General features: G+C 42.7%; 1 protein-coding gene and 1 long non-coding RNA gene across 3 annotated transcripts in view; one reads left to right on the top strand and one right to left on the bottom strand.

Annotated features, from left to right (window-relative positions):
* The window catches only part of ccnd2a (cyclin D2, a), a 127429-nt gene that overhangs the window by 100540 nt on the left and 13970 nt on the right, over positions 1-12919 (top strand). Inside the window, exons 1-2 of one of the 2 annotated variants that reach the window (XM_026366144.1) lie at positions 7576-8440; positions 9822-10037. In XM_026366144.1, coding sequence (XP_026221929.1) covers positions 8246-8440; positions 9822-10037 — 411 coding nt within the window. In that variant the 5' untranslated portion in view covers positions 7576-8245. Of the gene's footprint in view, positions 1-7575; positions 8441-9821; positions 10038-12919 lie in introns of those variants that run through there. The other variant, XM_026366145.1, reaches the window with a different exon arrangement.
* On the bottom strand, positions 10196-12915 carry LOC113166170. The gene is made up of 2 exons (XR_003299158.1): positions 11224-12915; positions 10196-10495 (listed from the first exon to the last, which is right to left on the bottom strand). It is a non-coding gene; the product is annotated as an uncharacterized LOC113166170 (long non-coding RNA).

Below are 12919 nucleotides of genomic sequence, written 5' to 3'. Positions count from 1 at the left end.
GAAACAAGGGCAAGAGTACAGTAGCACCACTTGGTGCATGCATGCGTGCATGTGAGAGCATATACGTGCTCAGGTGCTCGGCGTGTTTGGTTTTTAGGTTTCTCTTCGGTGACTTGTGTTATTTTGGGAACTATATGGTTAACTATTTTATGTTTGCGTACCTCTCTGTCTGTTTGACAGACTTAAATAAATAGGCAGATTTTCTTTTGTTCATTATTGGGAGCGGTACATGAATCATAGATTAAATAAGATTTGTGCGAATTGAATGACTTATTGGGATATTCAGGGAAAATTGCCAGTGGCAATTTTACTGAATATGGAAGTTGTGCGTGATGCAGCTGTGTTACTCATATCAGCCACTATCATCTAATGTCAGTGTTTAAAGACTCAGATAGGATGAGATCAGTTAATTCCTCTGATTGGTGCCAGCCAGTTGTATTGATAAGCCGTGAAATGTCTCTGACTCTCTTGACCTCAAGTCCCACCTGTTTTCGTTTGAGCCTGTTGTGATCCAAGGTGGAAGTCTTCAGGATGTTGATCCTCCCAAACCACCGACAGACACAATTTTTAAACAATCCGAGGAGTTTTTTTGTTCAAAAATGTAGTTACGCTCTTGACGTACACAACCTCTCCCTAGAAGTCCTTGCATTCTGCACCAAGGACTCAGCTGGATTAACGCTGTCTTTGTTCTTGGTCTGCGTAGTGAAAGAAGGGAGTGCAATAGGCTGGAACTGTGGTGTGGTATCAGCAAGCAGCTGTTGCATGAGTGACAAAGTCAAGGGCTAGTGATATGAACATGGGAAAATCCTGGAGGAGCTGGAGGGGAAGAGAGTGCAGCAACAGCAGCTGAGCCACCCTGCACTGCTGTGTGTAGAGCGAGGCGCTGCTGCTTTTATGTGGGGAAAAGAAAAAGTGTGAGAAACATGGGAAACAGTTTATCCTTTATATTGGTATTATTTAGCAGGCAGTGCTCCAAACCTACCTTTCTATCTGGCTCATCTGACCCCAGATTTGATGACCGCATGAGTTGTTGGTGCCTTTCAAAAGACTGGGTCAAGCAGAGTGTGGAGATGGAAGCACGGAGGAGGCAGGGATGAAAGAATGGGGCGGGAGGTTAGAAGAAAGGTAAATGAATACCAGACAGTTTGTTGCTTGTGTTCACTGAGGGTTTGTCCAGAGCTACCAGACCTCATTGTTCCTGTGAACGCGCCCTCCACGACACACACACACTGTGTGGAGGAGCTCATCTGTCTCTCAACAAGCTGTTCCAAATGCCTGTGATGGATTGAGCTGCTTTTACTTATTAATGACGGCTTCACGCCGCATTTCAGCTCTCCTGAAGGGCTGACTGTGTGTGGAAAGATGGATACCGTCTTTGTCTAGAGCAAAAAAAAAAACAAAAAAAAAATGTTGCTCTGGATGTGTTGTGACGACCAAGAGGAAAGTGCAACAAAAGCTTTAAGCCTGTTTTCCCATACGCAGTCGCAGCTGCATGAGTTGGACACAAAAGACAGAGTAACACAGTAACATCGGTGATGTTATTACATTGAAATTGCTGTTACTTTGTGTCAGTGCTTTAGAAGAGGAGACAAAGATGTCTGCAGCCTCGTGCGATGAGAGTTTCACTGGTCAAATTCTCAGATGAGTTTAAAGTTTAAAGAGTAGCAGCCAACACAAAACTGTACCTTACTTACCTGCACAAGGCGGGACACTGTCCCAGAACAGCAAAGACTGGTTCTATCAAGAAAGGCTTGTTCCCGTGGAGCGACAGGAACACACTAAACCATTAGGTGACACGGGGTGTTGTCACCTTCATGTAAAGACACAGCCGATGTGTCAAAATTGATTTGACATATCGATTTCCACTCTCGTGTCCCTGTCTCGCTTGGACCTTGATTAAAAAACACAGCAAATTCAATGTGTTGCCTCTGATGATGAAAATGAACAAGGCTTTAAAGGCTGCTGTGTCCGTTTAACGCTGTAAATAACACTAATTATTATTATAAGTATATCATTTAAACTAGTGAGGATTAAAGGGGGTTCACATCTCGTATATTTACAATATTGCTGACAGTTTAATGCCTGTTAACAGCGCTGCACCACCAGTAGCGTTTTGACCAGAGGCTGTGCAGCGTGTCTTACCTAGGGGCGATGTCTCCTTCTCAACACAGAGGGCTTTCACCTGCACCAATCATTGTGTAGTCAACATCTTTGGCAGACAACAATTAAGACTTTGTTCTTCACCTTTTTTGATTTCATTTTCTTTTCTTTTCTTTTCTCCGCTTGTTTCTTTTCCAGTTAATAAGATAAGGGCATGTCTCAAAGAATTCGGGAGGACGTGTTTGTATAAAGAATTTCTGAGGGAGTCTGAGGGAAACCTGCAGGGCGAGCGCTCAATGCCAAAGCTGCATTGTTGCTACATCAGTCATGGAGGGAAATCAGAGAGAGCTCGCAGGTGGTTAGTGGAGATGTCAGGGACGAGCTTCTCAACACCGCTGGAAACATTCACTTTGTGCACACTGGACGGGTCCCAGTGGTCCAGGAGGAAGGATTCCTCTGTGGTGATTTGGATGAAGTAGCACTGAGTTTATCCAAAGTTAATTGCTGGTTGTTTGACAGATAGTTCGGATCAGGTGGTAACTCTGCTGATGTACACAAGACGTTCCCATCTTTATCACCAAGCATACACATTCAAAAGGTGCATGATAACACTTTGGCTCTCCCACTGGTTTCTGGAAATGGTTTTTCTGTGGGTTAATGTGGGACTGATCACTAAACGGCAGCTCTTGATTGATCGCTGCATCCACAATTCAAGTGTAACTACTGCTGTGGTGTTCCCTAAACCTGTTCTGTGTGCTGTAAAGTCATCCAGGATGTTTGGTGTTTTGGTGACATTGTTGTTTTCTCTGTCTACATGTCGCCATTTTACCATCAAACAGTTCAGTTGGAGTTTTTTGGCATGAAGTCTGGTGTTTTTCTTATCATGGATGAGTAAGTCTTCTGCTGTATTGTTGTTGTCTTGCCACACACATCTGCAGTTATTCAAGCAGAGAAAAATACAGCAGAAATGGGGAAATGTGATCATGATAAACAAATATTACACACGAATGAGCAGAGTTTTTCGATGCCAATGGAATCATCCTTCATCAGCAGCAGCTATCGCGCAGCGGTTTCGCAAGATCAAACTGGAAGAATGTACAGCATCTGAAAACCATCTTGTTGTTTTAGATGTCGTACAGTCGCAGGGTTGAGTGTGGGCATGGCTGGAGCACGTTGCTGTTGTTGGATGTCGTGTGCGTGCGTGGGTGCGCGCGCTGAGCTTTGTTCACTTGGTGTGAAGTGACCGGACAGGTTCAGTCAGCAGGTGAATCCCCGACACCTCAGTTGAAGCAGGGGAGGGAGGAGGCTGCTGGATGTTCGTGTCAGGGCTCTTGCTGGCGTCTCACCTGCTGCTTGACTGTTGCAATAAACTGCCTCTGTGTTAAACAGCTTTTGTAAACGCCTCTATCGTGACCGGTGTTTACGAAGATATTATATTTTTGAAGCAACAATTTCAATTATGAGCACATTGAATTTGTTTTTCCTCCTTGTGATTTGCGCCGCCCTAAACATTATCCCATACGTGGTCTATATGTAATTGAACAGTAATACATTTTATATGTTCACAGAAACAAAAACAGAAAAGAAATCCTAATGATTAGTTATCCAGAAAATTAGGAAATGAGCACATTTGAATTTTCAGAATGAAATATTTCATTTTATTTATGTTGTTTTCTGACTAATAATTAAGTCTCTGAATTAATTCCAGTAAATCTGTCTTTAACCTTTTTTCAGCAACAGTCTGACACACTTGGAGTGTAAATACCTTTATCAACAATCTTGTAAAAATTATTCTGTTGTTTTTAGGATAAATATTAGCATAAAATATACAAACACTGGTAGTTAAACTGTTAAAGCATAATTCAAACACAACAGACACTGATGGAATTTCACATAAATCCACCAAAGTTTCTTTCCTACATCAAATCTATTTAATATTTCTATTTCTTTGGAGGCTTAAAACAAGCGTTAAGAAGGGCTAGACCACGCCACATTATAATAACCTACTCATAATCTTTTGATTGATTTTCTTTAATTTTATTTCATAGAGAGGTGTATTTCCAGCATGGCATTTGTTGACCTGCTGTTGCAGCTGGGTTTGTTTTTAGAGGGTGTTTGATGTATTTCTTTTTACATATCTGAACACATCTCATCTGTTTAGACTAGTTTAGTTCCATATATACATAAATATATACATACACAGATATATTTACTGTCTGTTGGTTTCACTTTTAGGCTGATGGACATGTAGCCCTACAGATAAACTTATAAAATCAGCTTTACATGATTGCACTTTTTAAAAAGCAGATATTTGAATTTATTCTATAAAAATTGATTATAAGTGAATTCATTTAACACTAAAAATAATTCATGTTTGCTCAGTTTCACATAGCTTGGAAATTACAATCTGCCACATGCCTGAGAGATGATTAGAAAAGAGACTTTACAGGCTTGATGTGAAAGGCAGAGCTGTTTAATTTGCCACCCCTTGTCTGTTTTACATCCAAACTAACACGCTGCTGTCATTTCACCACACTCCCTGTCTTGATGTGAGCCTGTCAAATTCCCCTCCGACTCTTTCTTGTCTCTTGTGGGACATTTTTCTCAGCGTCACGCGGAGGAGAAGAAGAAGAAGAAGACCAAACCAAACCAAAAAAAAAAAAAAAAAAAGCGCATGGGCTGTGTCCCCCGTCGGGGTGTCATCTGCCTGCGTCTGCTCGGTGTAACGGTGATTTGAAAGGTGCGGTGATGATGAGTCACTGCAAAAAGTGACCACCCTCCCTCTTTGATTCATGTCTGTGAAATGTGCTCACGTTGAAAGCACCGCGGAGGAAGAAAAAAAAAAAAAAAAAACTCATCTACAAGTAGGACTTAATAATGACTCGGTCATTTCTATAATTAATAGTCATTAAAACAAAGCTGAACAGCTCCACATGGTTTCCAGATGTTAGCGCCACTTGATAAGCTGCACACCAGTGTTCCCATGCGCGTTGGCTGATTTTTAACAATCTTTATTTAAAAAAAAAAAAAAAAAAAAAAACATTTGAAAAGTTTAAACTAACTAATTGGATGGGTGTGTGTGGTGGTGTTTCTTTCAGTGTGCGGCGGCGGGTCTTTTTTTTATTTATTTATTTATTTGTTTTAACCAAACTTTTCGGTATTGTTGGACTGCGCTCCTCTGTAGAAAACCTCTGATTGGTTTGGATCACCACTTCTTAATGTCTCTAACCCACGGGCTATGTTCCGATTTTATTCTGATATGGTAATTGAATGCTTCCGGGGGACAAAATGCGCCGCTGCTACTTGTGATCTCACTCCGCTGTCGTCATTGTTCCGCTGCAGGAGCTGCAGAAAAAAAAAAAAAAAAAAAAGGCTGCTGAGGAGCGGGTTAACACAGCAGTGTGTCCTGACATGCTGCTTCATCCAAATGTTTGTTTAAGGGTGAAAAATCATCATCATTCAACCTTAGTTTAATGTTGTTAATTGATTTAAAACACAAACTAGTCATATCATGCTCTCACTCACTGGGTATGTTTTTGTTTTCTTTTAATTGAGTGACATTTAAGTTTCTCTATATATGATGGCGATGTTCAATAGATCTGCAACTTTTCTTAACTTTAAAATGACGTATTTGCTTACAGAGAAGCAGAAGTGGCTTCATCGGAGCTTGGTGGTGCTGGATGGTTGACGTGCGTGGCTCTGTGATGCGTCATTGCGCATCCTGGTGAGCTGGGACCACCTGACGCGGTTGGATGTGTGGGTGATTTGGAGCACCTGTCTCTCCATCGCTGCACCCTGTTTGGCCACATTTGAGTCCCTTTGGCTTCTTTTAAACTTTGTGAACTGCTGAATTTGATCAGAAACCGCGCAGCTCCTAATTCTGATGACTTTAAAATACAGTTTTATCACATAAGTCAACTGTGTATCCAAATAGAAATATGCTCATTTAAAGTCAACACCTTTTCCGACAAACTATAATTAATTACATTTGTCATAAAGTGTAGAAATCATTTTTCATCTGGAAAGAGCTACAATTGCGGTGGGAATCGTTTTTTCCCTCCTAAATGTAAAAATGTGATAAATTTCCTCGTCATCGGGCTGATCTCCTGTTTTAATACACTGACACTTGTTTCTAAAAAGACATTTAGTGCGCAGTGGATGCGGAAATATGGCTCTCCAGGCGCAAACCGGCTCTTCTCTGTGTAAGTTTTAATCAGTGAATCTGAGACTGAGTTGAGCCGCAGTTTCTTTTCTGACAGGACAGGAATTCACCAAACTTTGGTCCCGCATGATGCCACTCAGGCTTTCTGATGTGCGTGTGTTAGATGTGCTGTTTAACCAGCCGCGACATCCTTTAAGGGGTGAGACTGATTAATGACCACAGCACTGGAAGGAGAGAGAGAGAGAGAGAGAGGAAGGTATAGAAGAAGTCTGCCCAGTAACAATCGCTGTGGAACTATTGGCTATGCAAATAGACACACAGGGAGGAGGAAACAACTTAGACTGGAAAAAAAAAACTTTAAAGAGACATTTCCCCCACTTTTCTCACAACCATGGCTATATAACCAACAAGCTTCGGATGGAAATTAACAGCTCTAAAGCTCTGAGGACTTTACAGTCCCCAGTCTTCCCCTGATGCACCGAGGTCTCGTTTTATTCAGCACTCAGTCTTTGAAGTTGACTAAGAATAGGAGGGGGATTAACATATTTACCCATGCAGATTCTCTTTGTGACTGTATGTGAGGCTAAATCATTTGGCAGTCATTTTTTAATTATCTGCTCAATGACTTAACTCTCTCAGCTCCGTTTCCACCTGCTTATTTTTCTCTCTCTCCGCGTAAATTATTACAGACTTCTAATTAAAACAGTGCTTTATTGCAGGAATTGGCGGATTAGTTTGGTGTTATTCGGGCTGAGCGAAAGCCAAACACTGTCATCTCTGTGTTATCTTTAGGAGAAGATAATGCAAAGAAGAAAAAAAAAAAAAATTCAACGCTGCTTCAAATTTCCTAGAAAGCTATCTCTTAAACCACAAGCAGTTTGAGGCTGCTATGAAAAAAATAGTTCATAAGACCGTGTGTGTGTGTGTGTGTGTGTGTGTGTGTGTGCGTGTGTGTGTGTTAAAAGCGGGTGGGTGGGTCGGTCTGCGCTGTGCACGTGTCTGTGCGCGCGCACATGCATGCCTCTTAACATGCAGTGTTTATGGCCACATAAAGTGCAGCATCTACATGCGACGTAATCAACCTGGAGGTTCACAGAGTCCATTCGTCGACGCTGGCAGACATGTTGCTTTAAGTTCCAAATCAATACGAATTAGTCGCCTGCTGAAGATTTGACTTCTACTCCTCCAAACCCATTCAAGGTGGTTTCACAAGGGGGCACTTGTTGCACATCAGCAAGTGAAGCTGGGTTTTCTTGTGAGCCTTTTAATGCTGTTAATATGTTTTATTATATTAGATGTGAGAATAAGAATGAGCCGCTCATTCATTTATTGATAACGTGTTAGGTGACTGTATCACTGTGTGATCATCACCATAAAGGAAAGAAACAAACAAAAGGTGCATCTATAACAACAGAGACACAAAAAGCACCCAGTCTTCATTAAACATTAGTCAGTGATGTGTTTTCACATCATGTGTGTGAAGCTTTTAGATGATGAATTGGCGCATCCCCGCCTCACTCAGACACGAATGTGTCCAAACAATAGTGGAAAGTGCGCTGCACATGTGTCTTATTGGGCATCTGGCTTTTGGAAATGAATCAGCTTCGCCGAAAAGTTGCCTCGCGTGTCACAATAGAAGAAACGGGGATAGGAGTGCAGCATGTTGCGTCTGGTCTATACAGAGGTAATGAAGTGAATTGCGTCAGTGGCGCATGCTGAGTTGAAATGCGCCTGAGCTGGCCAGGCGGATGAAAGTAGAGGCGCACTGTAGGGAGAGGAAAAAGTTCTCAACAAGGAGAGGCAGGACTACTCTTACGGAGCCCCTGCAGTCTCACTTTTTATGCCTCTAAAAGACTTTCCCTGCAATCTTTTTTACATTTCTTTTGCTCTGTAACGCTGCTTTTGCGTTTCCGAAGGAGAAATCCTACTTTTTTTTTTTTTTTTTTTTTTTTTTTTTTTAACTTAAGTGAAAGCACCAGCACCATGGAGCTGCTCTGCCTCGAAATGGACACCATCATACGAGCTCGTCCCGATCCGAACCTCCTGTGCGATGACAGAGTCCTGCAGAGCTTGTTGACCATAGAGGAGAGGTTTCTACCCCAGTATTCCTATTTCAAAGGCGTCCAGAAAGATATTCAGCCGTTTATGAGGAGGATGGTCGCCACTTGGATGTTGGAGGTATATCGAAACACCGAGTGCTGACAAGTCTCATTATTTCCGTGCTCGACTTTAAAGCCTCCCGGTTTGTTTCATTACTACTTTACTGAGTTCTGCTTGCAATGTATGAACAGCAGATAAGCCCCTTGGCTCTCATTTCCGGCCGATTATTGCTCGTATTGCCCAAATCTGACGTTTTCTGTCATTTCTTCCCCATGTTTAAAGTCCGATCGCGATCACTGCGTTTCGTGTAACTGCGAACGATCACATCTGTGACACCGCAGCGTTTCTTTCCTGGAGCCTCACACGGTGTCCGTGCAAGCTGCCCTGTTGATTCTTTAACGTTATTACTGCAGATAGGCTGAATATTTCATGCACACGTATGCATTCCCCAGTGCAATTCTGCCCTTCGCTGTTCTCTTCGCCATGTTGGTTTTTTCCTTTACAGGAGCGCTTGTGCGTTTAAAGAGGACTTTACAGTGTCATAAACGCAATAACAGCGGCGAAAAGCCGTCGGCAATGACAGAGGAGGGTCCGGTGTGTCCGGGGAATATAGAAATGATCACAAAAAGCGTTGTCACCGTTTGAGTATCTATTTTAAATGTCGGAAGGGGCGAGGGCCTTATCTGTGCTGTTGGTCTTCCCCCAGTCTCCGTGCCTCACTCTGGAATTATGTTCGCTTCTTGTCATTCCGATCAATATTTCTCGACAACAACCATCTGTAAACGATCTAGAGGCTTTGGGCTTTATTTTCATGTAAATATTGTCCGGGTCCGACCCACTGGGGATTTTTAATAAATTTTTGAAATAAATACATCGGGTCGGCGGTGACGCACGCCACACCAACCTCTCACTACTCGCCTTTTATTTTGACATTTTCTTCCTATATATCGAGCCACAATGTGGATAGGAATTGTCGGGTATGATGTAGAATGCCCCCGTGAACATTATGATGCGAAAAAAATCGCTCTAGATAATTTATTTATATTTTTAATTATTTTATGAAAATATGACGAATGAAAAAGTGAGTTTCCGTGTGCTGTGCTGTCGGGGTGTTTTTTGGCTCGGCTGATTGTGACTTGAATTCATTTCTTAGTCAATGAACTGCAGGAATGTGACTCTATTGACAGTATGTGTCGGAGACGTAACCCTTTTTTTGTCAAATAATGTATTTTGGAATTAATGCATGATAGGGCTGGGCGCAAATTCTTGGCCGGGCCCCAACTATGTGTGTCATTGAATTTATATGTGCTTTTTTATGCGATTTAGACTTTTGTTTCGTTATCTCATAAAAGTTTAATATGCATTTGAAGTGCTGGAAAAATGAGTCAGGTCACTGCACGGTGGGATATTGATTCCAAATGCTGAACATTGCTGCATTGTCTGCTGTCTCTCTATTCAGGTTTGTGAGGAGCAGAAGTGCGAGGAAGAAGTTTTTCCCTTGGCCATGAACTACTTAGACAGATTTTTAGCCGTGGTACCCACCAAAAAGTGTAACCTGCAGCTGCTGGGAGCAGTCTGCATGTTTCTTGCATCCAAATTAAAAGAGACTCGTCCATTAACCGCAGAGAAGCTTTGCATCTACACAGATAACTCCATCAGACCACAAGAGCTGCTGGTAAGCAACATTTGGTTGAAGACATTTTACAAAATTCACACTGACAACCTGTGAGGATTCATGCTGTCATCATCAGCTGACAAATGTAGCTGCATGACATATTTCTGGCACTATTTCTACATCATGTTTACATTTGGAAACCAGGGTTTTAATGCATCTTTGTTCAAATGTGTTTATTTTTGGCATTTGGCACAAAACATCACACGCTGGACTCCAGGGCTGCTCCCACTTTACTGAATATGTTGTCCAGACTCCTCTGCCGTCATCAAAGGTCCATGAACAGCAAAAGCCCCAAAGTGTAATTGTTCCACAAGGGCTCTCTTTACTGTACCAGACTCTCTGGGCTTTACAGTATCATCCTGTGTGATGGTCTCCATCGCCATCTAGTGGCAGATATTTGCACAGAGCAACGAGGTCAGCTTGAACTCCAGCCAAAGTTCTGACTCTGTTCCTGTCAGCTAGAGAGGGAGAGACACAGAGAAATTCAAGTTTGCCTTTTACAGTTTAGCTTTCATCCAAATATAACCATGGATGCACACATTTCTGATATTATGTCATGCTGCACCGCTGCTGGTTTCCCACAGGCTGCTTGAACGCACTAACGTGGCTCACAGTCAGAGCTGCGTACGTAACTGATGATGCAGGGGGAGACTCTGTGTCACACGGAGCAGCAAAAATGTCACTGCTCTGTGTCCCATTTATTTGATAAAGCCTTTGGCCTGATAATACCAGCTGCTTTCACCAGTGCAAACCAATTAATTAACTCCGTTTCACATCAGATAAGCATTTCCCCACTGCTCTGTGGTGCTACATAAACATTCCTCGGTAAACAACAGCCAATCCCACCCATGTTGTGAAAGAAGCCACATATTATGATTCAAACATGGCTGATGGTTGGAGGCCTGCCCCGCTGGCTGACTGACGGCCCTACCCGTTGAGCCGATTGCTGCAGCATGTTCCGGTTGCTGATGAGCTGCTGTTGGTTTTGTTGGTTTCTGATAATCTACTGGAATGTATTTCTGCCTGAGAATATTGCGTCAGATTTCATTTCCCCTCTCTCCAGTGAGGGTTTCAATGGTCAGCATGTTACAGTTGTAGGTTTGTCAAATGTCAAACAGAGCGTGCATTATAAAGGAATAGAAATGCTGGACTCGTCGCTCTGCAAGGAAAACCGAGTCCGTCCTACCTTTATGTTAAGTTTGAAGACAAAAACCTCAGTTCTTGAACTGGTTTGCTGAGGCCTCCTCTCAGTGTTTCTGTATAAGGCAGTATTTTGGCTGACATGCAGATACAGGAAACAGAGATCAGCTGCTCAGGGCATGTGATCGTTTTTTTGTCCTCGTCTTTGGTAACAATTTCTTGTAAAGAGAACCGCAATGTTACAAAGAAGGTGTGACCAGAGGAAGGCAGTAGCAGAAGGAAGTGGGTGCCTGCCTGCCTGCTTGCCTGCCTGCCACTCTGTCAGCATAGAGCCTGTGTTGCAAGGTTTGTCACAGGCTTCGCTGTAAACTTGAATCTTGCTGGTACTGATGAAAATAGCTTTTGAGAGCAGGAGGCAGCCATATTGCATAAGAGCAGCCACTTGATGGCATTATGATTTGCATATGATTGCATAATTGAGTGTTTGAGATGTTGGTCAAACTCCTTCAAACAAGGTGGTACCTCGGATGAGTACGTCCTTCACCTTGGAATTAGAAGGCTTTAATTTTCTTATTTCCTCCTATATTGGTAATTACGAGTACAAACAAAACCCTTGTTCCTCCCTTGCATCCATTTCCTCCTGACATCAAGGAGATCAGAAAATGCCACAAGGCTGAAAAAGGTCACTTTGATTAGAAAATTGCAGGCTGGTTGCAGGAAGGTCAGTGACAGCCATGTTGAATTGCCTCATGACTTCAGTCCATGTGGTCTGTGACTGTGAACGGCAAAATGAAGAGCATCCGTCGTCCCAGTCACAAGGCTGCAGTCCGGAACCAAACCACAGAATTTTTTCCCAAATTAGTCACCATCTCTTTCGTTAATCACCTCCTCCCCTAGGAAGTGAAAGTAACAATACGCCCTAAGAGAAGCGAGTGCCACACCTATAACTCCTTTCTGATATTACAGAAAGGTGTTGAGTAATGTTGGATCTAGAGCTTTTCATCACAAACGCTGCCCGAGGTTTGTGTTTCCTGTGAACCAGAAACATGTTGTAAATCATTACAGAAAAGAGGCTTTAGCCTATATTTGACACTTGACATTATTTATGTAAAGCAGAACATCGGCTTAGAGGCTGCACTTAGAGCATTAACTAGCAGCAGCAAGCTAGGAGCAAAACCCAGCATGTGATAAAGAAAATAATTTCAGTCCTGATCTGTTGTAACATACCATAAAGAGTTTTGATAGTGGAGATGATTGATAGAGTGAGATAAGAGATGAAATACTGTTTGAGTTTTTACCATAACGGAGATTTATTGCTGATCCTGCTCACAGCCTTCCTATCCATTTTCACTCTATACACACACACACACACACACACATGCTCACACAGTAGAACCTCGGGTGGGCCTCTTTAGGAAAGTCCCCAGATGCTAGACAGACAGACGGGGAGGGAGACAGTGTTGTGAGGTCACCTGGGTTGGTGGCGCTGCTGCTGCTCTGTGTCTTTCCCATTCCCAGCCAAGCAGAGGCAAACATGATGACAATAATGCTTACCCTCCACACGATCACCTCTGTAGGGGCCAGGGCCCCACAGAGCCACAGTCACACACTTTATAACTTGCACATATCCAGCTGCAGTAAAGCAGCAGTTTTGGGGCATAGTATGTAAATCTGTGGTGCTCAAACCTTTTCAGTCTCGTTTTCGGGCCGTCTCTCTCTACTCTCTCTCTCTCTCTTTCTCT

This window comes from Anabas testudineus, chromosome 6, assembly GCF_900324465.2.
Source record: "Anabas testudineus chromosome 6, fAnaTes1.2, whole genome shotgun sequence".
In the NCBI taxonomy this organism is placed as follows: Eukaryota; Metazoa; Chordata; class Actinopteri; order Anabantiformes; family Anabantidae; genus Anabas; species Anabas testudineus.
This window is presented reverse-complemented; position numbering and strand designations above follow the sequence as displayed.